Genomic DNA, 10,217 nt, shown 5'->3' on the forward strand with positions numbered 1-10,217 from the left:
GTGTGCAGAGAACTGTTTGCGGTCGGTCCCTTCAGGTGCGGTGTCTCAGACGCAGTGGATCTGCTGCTCCTGGGCCCTCCCCTACGGGTACCCAGAGGCCGAATACAGTATCCTCCTGGGCCAGGGATGTGGGCAGGGGTGGGCAGCGTTGGTGGTCTCCTCCGCTCTGCTGCCTCAGGAGTGCCCGCCCGACCAGGCGGCGAGAACTCCCCTCCAGGGGGCCTGGGAGCAGAGAGCTGCTGAAGGCAGGGATCCTCCGCTGGTCCGGGACTCTGCTTCTTTTTCTTTTTTAAATTTTATTTTTCTTGAATATCTCATGTATTTATATTTCAAATGTTATCCCCTTTCTCTCCTCTCTCATATCCCTCCCCTTCCCCCTGCTTCCATGTGGATGCTCCCACTACCACCCACCCACACCACCCTAGCATTACTCTACATTGGTGACCAAGCCATTGGGACTAAGGGCTTTTCCTCCTCTTGATGCTGGACAATGCTATCCTCTGCTACATATGTGACTGGAGCCATGGGTCCCTCCATGTGTACCCATTGGTTGGTGGTTTAGTCCCTGGGAGCTCTGATTGGTTGATATTGTTGTTCTTCCTATGGGGTTGCAAACCCCTTCAGCTTTTTTGGTCCTTTTTCTAACTCCTCCATTGGGGTCCCCATGCTCAGTACAATGGTTGTCTGCAGGCATTTTCATCTGTATCAGTAAGGCTCTGGCAGAGCCTCTCAGGAGACACCCATATCAGGCTCCTGTCAGCATGCACTTGGCATCAGCAATACTGTCTGTGTTTGGTGACTGCACACAGGATGGATCCCCAGCAGGGAATTTTGTTGCTTTCATCTTGAGAAAAACTGTGAAAATCTGGCTCAAGAAGTGTTCATAAGGAAACCAATTATCACTTTGATCAGCCAGTGTCACTATTAGGAAAGAACATTATCCCAGGTTCTTATAAATTAGTTTTTAAGGGATACCATTACAAATGACCACATACTGAATGACTTTCAATAACAAATCTTTAGTTTTTCATAGTTCTGAAAGCCAGAGGTCTAAAATCAATGTACTGGTTGGACCAGGTTCCCTCTAAAAGCCCTAGAGGATTCCTTCCTTGCCTCTCATAGCTTAGATAGATTTGAGGAAGCGTAACTCTAGCTTCGGCAACTACCTTCTTATGACTATTTTTTCTGCCTCTTTGTTGTCCTTTTGTCAGGTTACCAGTGGGGTCCACTCTAAGTCCAGATAATTTCATCTTCTTAAGTAATTGTACATTAAAAGACTTTATTTCAAAAATAAGGCTACATATTAAAGTTTTGGATGAATATGTGATTTTTTTTAAAGCATGATTTTCAATCATCACACCTAGGGTAGGGAAATTTGTATAGATAAACCAGAGAAAACTGTAACTCTTTGTACAAGCCTCCACTTCCTGAACTCACTGACCAGCAGATGTCACTTACGCAGTTAGAAAACAGTTTTTCTTCTTTAGGAGACTGACATTCGTATTATTCACAAGGATACTCAGAGTCATTAACTCAGGTCTAAAACCAGAATAAGATCTCAGATATCACTACAATCTAACATCAATGTTTAAATCTTTCTCTATAAGAAAACTGAGTATATACAAAATAAGTAGAATATTTACAAAGAAACTGAAGGCCTTAATGATGTCCATCACAAACAACAAATTTAGAAATGGTTTTTACGGGTTTAAACTTGGAGGCTCTATAGAAATCAGTTCATTTACATAGGACATATCTTGGGCCATAATTTGGTGAGTACACATGCCCAAGTAGTTTGCAGGAATAGTAATCTGAAGCCTTGACTCAACAGAGACATATGGTAACTAGAGATACTAACCACACCTCCTAGTACAGCATTAAGGAAGAGAGGAAGAAACAGGAGTTGAGAATATTAACATGAGTATATTGTTTGTCCAACTAAGCCCTCTCCGCAGAGATCACTAGAAGGCTTCCAAGGATACTCTTTCTGCTTAGGAAGGAATACTCTGGAAAAACAGGTAACATATTTATAAAACTAGGCACTGGCTGTCTTTTTTTAGGCCTTTATTGACAGTAGGAAATGATAGCAAAGAGTCTGCCTCCACAATATCTACGAGGATTAAATATCTAGATTGGTAGAGGCCAGGTGGCAATATTTAACCATCTGGCAGCACAGGCATAAATTACTGTAACAGGCAGCTAGGCTAGAGTGGCAATGTATGAATCCATGGTATTACCTAATATTGCATGACTTTTCTAGGAACAAAATTAGGTGGGGCATTTGATTGGGATGTTGTTGATTTCCATAATCATAAAGAAGGTAAAGAGTAGTTTTCTCTTAATATTTATCACTGATGTGGAAAATTACATCTTATCAACTTTTCAAATGTGAGTCAATTCTCAAATCCTGCATATAGCTATCATAAAGGGATCCTGTTGTCCTTGAAGAAAGATTCTGAAATGCTCTCTGAATACATATGGAATATAAATACATATAGGGACACTACTGATTATTTGTAGAAGTATTTTTTTTCAGGATAATTATCTAAAAGGTCAGAGAAGGCTTTAATATTGACAAATCCAAAATCAATATTCTGGTCCTCTCATAGTGGTAAGTTGTATGAACCAGAAACCAGAAGATAAATGAACTACTAGCCCAAGAGCAAGTTGAAAGTACACGACCCATCAGCATAAAATATACCATTTTTATTTAAGTATAATGTGGACAGATGTACTCAGTGACTTGGATTAATACTCTCTTTGGTTTCCTGACATCATAATTAGAGCTGTAGTACGAAAGACAGTGAAAGTTCCTGGAAGTATCTTCACCCGCCAGGACTATTATCAGTGACAATCTCCTGTCTTTGAACTTGCTGCAGAAATTAGTATAATTAGACTTCAATGATTCAGTTATATAGTTGTAGTAGACAAGGATATATCCTTCTTGAATTCCATTGTGTGGATTCTTCAAAAACCATCTTAGATCAAGTTTGGTAATGGGAGATCATTGGAAAAAGTAAAAAGCACTAGTTTAAGTCAAGCTGCGTTGCTATTGCTGAGTGTGATTAGAGTACAACCTATGCAGCTTTAGTGCGTATCAAAATCCATAAGCACATGAGAGCAAAAGAATGGACAGACGTAAGCGCCAGTATTTCCTCAGGAGTTTTTCTGGTTTTTTTTAAAAATATATTTCTCAGAAATTCTTTTTTTAACTTAAGATAGATTCTCTATATAATACTTCTGATTTCTGTTTTCCCTCTGCCAGTTTCCCTAAGATCTCCCTCCTCTCCCATTCCACTCAAATCCATACTTTTTTCCTTCCTCTCATTATAATACAAACAGGCATCTAACTAATAAAACACCATAGTATAAAATAAAAACAAACAGATCAGAATAGTGCAAACAGAAAAAAAAAGAGTCAAAGAGAAAGCACAAGAAACACATGCAGAACCTGATATACACACATTCATACACGTGGAAACCTCATAAAAACAAAATTGGAAACCATAATATATAAGTAAAAAATATGTAAGGTTAAAAAGCCCAAGCAAAGCATTATGAGGCGAAACACAGAAGTGTTCATTTTGTGTTGGCTGCCGTTGCTGAGGATGGATCTGGTTTATATACCAAGTGAGGTTCTGTTGGAGAAATTAATTTTCCTTTGTGTGCAGTTTTCAGTTCCAGACAGCTTCTGGATTAGGGATGGGGACTTGTAACAATTTCCATTCTCAACATTGAGACACCCATACCGCTTAAGCATGTGTAAACCCTGTGAATATGGCCATAATTTGAGTTCGCCAGTCCTGTTGTGTCTAGAAGGCCTTGTTAGTTTTATGGTTCACATACCCACTGTGTTTACAATCTCTCTCCCTCATCTTCCACAGAGTTCCCTGAGCCCTGAGGGGAAGGATTTGGCGATAAATCCTATTTAGGACTAAGTGTTCCAAGGTCTTTTACATTTTGTATTCTTTCCAGTTATGATCCTCTATATGTCCCTCTACTGAAGGAGGAAGTTTCTCTGATGAGGGCTGAGAAGAATACTGAACTATGAATATAGCAGAATGTCATTAAAAGTCATTTATTACTATGTTCCACTAGAAGAACACTAGTATTTTGTTTTCCCTTAGATCCATGACCTATCTAATGTCAGGTAATTGGTCACCTGAGCCATGTTAGGCATAGTTCCATCTCATGGAGTGATTCTTAATTCTAAAGAGATAGTAGTTGGTTATTCCCATAACTTTTCTGCCACCATTGCACTAGCATATCTTGGATAAAAAGTCACCATTGTAGATTACAGGGTTTATAGCTGAATTGGTGTTTTCCTTTCTCCTCTAGCATTTAGGTTACCTTTCAGTACTGTGAACACTAGTCTGCAGGAGTGAGGGATCTAGGTACTGCTAAATTTCTCTGTGTTCAGTGAATTGTATAGGCACTGTCTTGAGTTTGTTAGAGAAACCACTAGCCTTAGAAATATCCTGGGTTGTTTAGGGATTTCTACGGGGTCTCTTTGTCCATTAACTCAATTATATGTAACTCTCTCCCCAGCACTGGATGTTTCATTCGCTGTAGAGAAGTCTACTTGGAGCTTTGTCTTCTATTATTTGAAGATTCCAATTTATATCTTTCTTATACATGTATATATATTTAAAAGTTTCTACTGTATTAGGTTTCCATGACCCCTAAAATGGCCATAGTTTCCCCTATCAATATTTCCTCTTTGGTTGCCTGTTGGCTTCTCTTCCTCTGCCATCCTCATCCATTCATAATTATCTACCCCATACCCTATTTCACTTTCCTAGGGAGATCCTTCCCTTCCCTCCTAGCCACTTACTCTGTAACTAACCTCTGTGGTTCTATGGAGTAGAGCCTGCTTAATCCAAGCTTAGCAACTAGCGTTCACATATAAGCAAATACATACCACATTTGTCCTTTTGATTCTGGATTTCCTCACTTGGTATTTTTTCTAGCTCCATTCATTTACCTATGAATTTCATGATTTCATTTTTAAATGGCTGAGTAATATTTCATTGTATAAATGTACTACATTTTTTCTATTCATTGATTCATTGATGACATATAGGTTATTTCCAATTTCTGTCTATTATGTATAGAGTAACTATGAACATGATTGTGCAAAGTGTCTCTATTGTAAAATGAAGAATCCTTTGTGTATATGTCCCAAAATGGTATATTGAGGTAGATCTATTCCCAGATTCCTGGTCTGTAAGTTGGGTTGTTTTCTTGTTGTCCAGTTATTTAAAGTTCTTTATATATTTTATATAGCCCTTTATGGGATACATAGTCAGTAAAAAAATCATTTCCCAATCTGTATCCTGCTGCTTTGTCTAAATGATGGTGTCCTTTGCCATCATTTCAGCATTTCAGTTTCATGAGGTCACTTTTATTAATTGTTGTTCTTAGTGCTTGTGATAACAAATTTCTTTTCAGAAAGGCTTTTCTGTACTAATGAGTTCAAGTCTATTCCCTACTTTCTCTTTTATCAGATTCAATGTATCTGGCCTTATATTGAAGTTTTTTTTTTATCCACTTCAAGTTTTGTTTTGTACATGGTGATAAGTATGGATCTAGTTGTTGGAAATCGACCTTTTAAGTAGTGTGAAGAATCACATTGGAATTTTGATGAAGATTGCATTGAATCTGTAGATTGCTTTTGATAGGATTGCTGTTTTCACTGTATTATTCCTGCCAATCCATGAGCATGAGATATCTTTCCATTTTCTGATATCTTCCTTGATGCCTTTAAAAAGTTATTCAAGTTTTTATTATATAAGTATTTCACCTGCCTAGTTAGAGGTACCCCAAGATATTTTATTTGGGTCGGTTATTAGGAAAGGTACTATTTCTCTGCTTTCTTTCTCAGACCACTTGTCAGTGGTATATAGGAGGGCTACTGAGTTTTGAATATTTTATATTCTGCTACTTTGCTGAAAAGTGTTTGTCAGCTTTTAGGAGTTTCCTGGTGGAGGTTTTAGGGTTATTTATGGATATAATGATGTCATCTGCAAATACAATACTTTCACACCTTCCTTCTCAGTCTGTACTGATTGATCTCCTTCTGTTGTCCTATTGTTCAGACCAAGACTTCAAGTACTATAGTAAGTATGGAGGAAGTTAGACAGCCTTATAGTTTTCCTGAGTTTACTGGAAATGCTTTGAGTTTTATTGTATCTGGGGTTATTATAATTCTAGTTGTTGCTATATAGTCTTGTCTTTTTGGCTAGGTGTTCTATTCTGGATCTAGCAGAGTATGGGGGGTATTGGTTGCCTAGTAGGGAATGTTCCTGAGTCTTTGCCAGATGTGGATACTGCGAGTCCCAGGTAGGATGTGTTTCTAGATATTACTGACAGAAAGGAATGGGGGTATGTTAGTGTGTTAGAATCAAGTGAAAGAAGGTCTATAGCAGTGGTTCTCAACATTCCTAAATCTGTGACGTTCATCTGGTGACCTCCCCAACCATAAAATTATTTTGTTGCTACTTCAGAACTGTTATTTGTTACTTTCTGAATTGTAATGCAAACATGATATGCAGGTTATCTGATATGTGACTATAAGTGGTTATGACTCATAGGTAGAGGAAAACCACTACGAAAAGGAAAGATTGGTCTGTCAATGAGAATCTGCAGACTCCCTAAGGAGTGGAGTCAGCAGAGGGAAGACATGCCCTGCAGGTGCGCTGTATCAGGGCTGTAGATGAAAGTAGGGAATTTGTAATGGAGAACCAAGAAAACAAAGACCACCTACCTGATTCTCAGGCCAGCATGGCCAGCTGGTTCCCAGGAAGAGAGTGCCCCTTGGTACTGAAGATTGACAACCAGGGGATGGCGTCAGGTGGGAAAGATGGATCCAGTGAGGATCTGTGGAGTCCCCAAGGAGTGGAAGCAGAGAGGGGAGTCAGTCACCAATGCATGGTCTGCAACAGGGCTAGGAATGAGACTGGGCAAGTGCAATAGAGAACAAGGAATATGAAAGCTGCCTTCCTGATTCTCCTTGTGTTTGACCAGCTGGTTTCTAGAAAGAGGGTAGCTCCAAGTATTTGTGGCTGATACAAAGAGATAGGATGAGGCTTCTCAGGAATTCTTGATTTTCTGGACATTATCTACTGGATATATAATACACATTAGATCTGATAAGCAGAAATGGCAGCTACCGATGTAATGTCAGAAGCTAGGAAAAAATTACACAAAGACCAGGGTCATGCATAAAGAAGAATGCAATTATATAATCTCCAGGGAAATGTATGGAAGTGAAGACCAGAATTTTGTAAAAAACAGTTAACATTAAAATGTCAACCATCAATTGGAGTGTTAAAAGAGGACTCCAAACTTCCAGTTTCCATCTATGCCCTGGAATTAACCCTGTGCCATCGCTTTCTGTACTCAAATCCCACCCAGATAGAGCTGGTTTCCCAGGAGTGCTGACACACCTAAGATCACAGGCAAGACCACAACTATTGCTCCACTACTAGTCCAAGTGGGACCCACCAGAAGCCCATAAAACACAGGAATTTTGGAGCAGCTGGGAACAGGATCCTTCTGGTTTCCATCTGAGCCTGAGCTAACTGTGTGCCATAGCTCTCTGTACCAAAATCCCACATGGAAAGAACCGGTCTTCCAGGAGTGCTGACATATGTAATATCACAGGCTCACAGGAGGGAGAAGGTATAGTCAGAGACAGCAAGACCAGCTAACACCAGAGATAACCAGATGGTGAGAGGCAAGCCTAAGAACATAAGCAACAGAAACCACTGCTATTTGGCATCATCAGAGCCCAGTTCTCCCACCACAGCAAGTCCTGGATATGCTAACACACAAAGTAAGATTCTGCTTTAAAATCACATCTCATGATGCCGATAGAGGACTTCAAGAAGTACATAAATAATCCCCGTAAAGAAATACAGGACAACACAGATAAAGAGGTAGAAGCCATTAAAGAAGAAACACAGAAATCCCTTAAAGAAATGCAGCAAAACATGACCAAACAGGTGAAGAAATTGAACGAAACCACCCAGGATCTAAAAATGGAAAAAATAACAAAGAAATCACAAAGGGAGACAACCCTGGAGATAGAAAACCTAAGAAAGAGATCAGGAATCATAAACACAAGCATCACCAACAGAATACAGGAAACAGAAGAGAGAACCTCAGGGGCAGAAGATACCATAGGAAACATTGACACAACCATCAAAGATAATGTAAAATGCATAATGCTCCCAACACCAAACATCTAGGAAATCTAGGATACAATGAGAAGATCAAACCTAAGGATAATAGGTTTAGAAGAAAGCAAAGATTCCCAATTTAAAGGGCCAGTAAATATCTTCAACAAAATTATAGAAGAAAACTTCCCTAACCTAAAGAAAGAGATGCCCATAAACATACAGGAAGCATACAGAACCCTAAATAGCTAGATCAGAAAAGAAATCCCTCCTATCACATAACAGTCAAAACACCAAATGCACAAAACAGAATATTAAAAGCAGTAAGGGAAAAAGATCAAGCAAAAAGGCAGACCTATCAGAATTATACCAGACTTCTCACTGGAGAAGATCCTGGCAGATGTCATACAGACCCCAAGAGAACATAAATGCCAACCTAGGCTACTATACCCAGCAAAACTCTCAATTACCATAGATGAAGAAACCAAGATATTCAATGACAAAACCGAATTTACACAATATCTTTACACAAATTCAGCTCTACAAACGATAATGGGAGGAAACTCCAACACAAGAAGGGAAACTACACCCAAGAAAAATCAAGAAAGTAATCTCTCAACAAACCCCAAAGAAGCTAGCCACAAAAACACAATTATACCTCTAACACAAAAAATAACAGGAAGTGACAATCATGGTCCTTCATATTTCTTAACATCAATGGACTCAACTTCCCAATAAAAAGTCATAGACTAAGAGACTGGATACATAAACAGGACCCAGCATTTTACTGCATACAGGAAATGCATCTCAATGACAAAGACAGACACTAACTCAGAGTAAAAAGCTGGAAAAACTTTTCAACTCAAGGAACATAAGAAGATTGAAATAATCCCATGCATCCTATTAGATCACCGTGGACTAAGGCTTGTCTTCTAAAACAACAAAAACACCAGAAAGCCCACATATGCATCAAGCTGTACTACAGAACAATATTGATAAAACCTGAATGGTATTGTTACAAAGACAGGCAGGTAGAATAATGAAATAAAATTGAGGATCTAGAACCCATACACCTATAGTCACTTGATCTTTGATAAAGAAGCTAAAACCACACAATGGAAAAAAAAAGCATTTTCAACAAATGGTGCTGGTTCAACTAGAGGTCAACATGTAGAAGAATGCAAATCGACCCATTCTTATCACCCTGTACAAAGCTTAAGTCCAAGTGGATCAAGGACCTCCATATCAAACCAGATACATTCAAAATAATAGAAGAAAAAGTGGGGAAGAGTCTTGATCACATAGCCACTGAGGAAAATTTCCTGAACAAAACACCAATGGCTTATGCTTTAAGATCAAGAATCAATACATGGGACCTGATAAAACTGCAAATCTTCTATAAGGCAAAGGACACTGTCATTAGGACAATGGTAACCAACAGATTGAGAAAAAAATCTTTAACAATTCTACATCTGATAGAGGGCTAATATCCAAAATATACAAAGAACTCAAGAAGTTAGACTCCAGAGAGCCAAATAACCCTATTAAAAATGGGGTACAGAGAGACTGCACTCTGCACACACATCTCGGACGCCAGAGGAAAACACCAAACACCATCTGGAACCCTGGTGCACTGAAGCTCCCAGAAACGGTGGCACAGATCTTCCTGGTTGCTGCCGCCGCAGAGAGCTCATGGGCAGCACCCCGCGAGCGAACTTAGCCTCGGGACCACAGGTAAGACCAACTTTTCTGCTGCAAGTGACCTGCCTGGTGAACCCAAGACACAGGCCCACAGGAACATCTGAAGACCTGAAGAGAGGAAAAACTACACGCCCGAAAGCAGAACACTCTGTCCCCATAACTGGCTGAAAGAAAAGAGGAAAACAGGTCTACAGCACTCCTGACACACAGGCTTATAGGACAGTCTAGCCACTGTCAGAAATAGCAGAACAAAGCAACACTAGAGATAATCTGATGGCAAGAGGCAAGCGCAGGAACCCAAGCAACAGAAACCAAGACTTCATGACACCATCGGAG

At 39.5% G+C, this 10,217-nt stretch overlaps 1 protein-coding gene across 1 annotated transcript in view; it reads left to right on the forward strand.

Annotated features, from left to right (window-relative positions):
* Stxbp5l (syntaxin binding protein 5 like) overlaps nucleotides 1-10,217 on the forward strand; it is a 171,706-nt gene that overhangs the window by 394 nt on the left and 161,095 nt on the right. The window contains exon 2 of the mRNA XM_032899379.1: nucleotides 1,944-2,018. Coding sequence (XP_032755270.1) covers nucleotides 1,944-2,018 — 75 coding nt within the window. The remainder of the gene's footprint in view (nucleotides 1-1,943; nucleotides 2,019-10,217) is intronic.

The sequence above is a fragment of the Rattus rattus genome, chromosome 4 (assembly GCF_011064425.1).
Source record: "Rattus rattus isolate New Zealand chromosome 4, Rrattus_CSIRO_v1, whole genome shotgun sequence".
In the NCBI taxonomy this organism is placed as follows: Eukaryota; Metazoa; Chordata; class Mammalia; order Rodentia; family Muridae; genus Rattus; species Rattus rattus.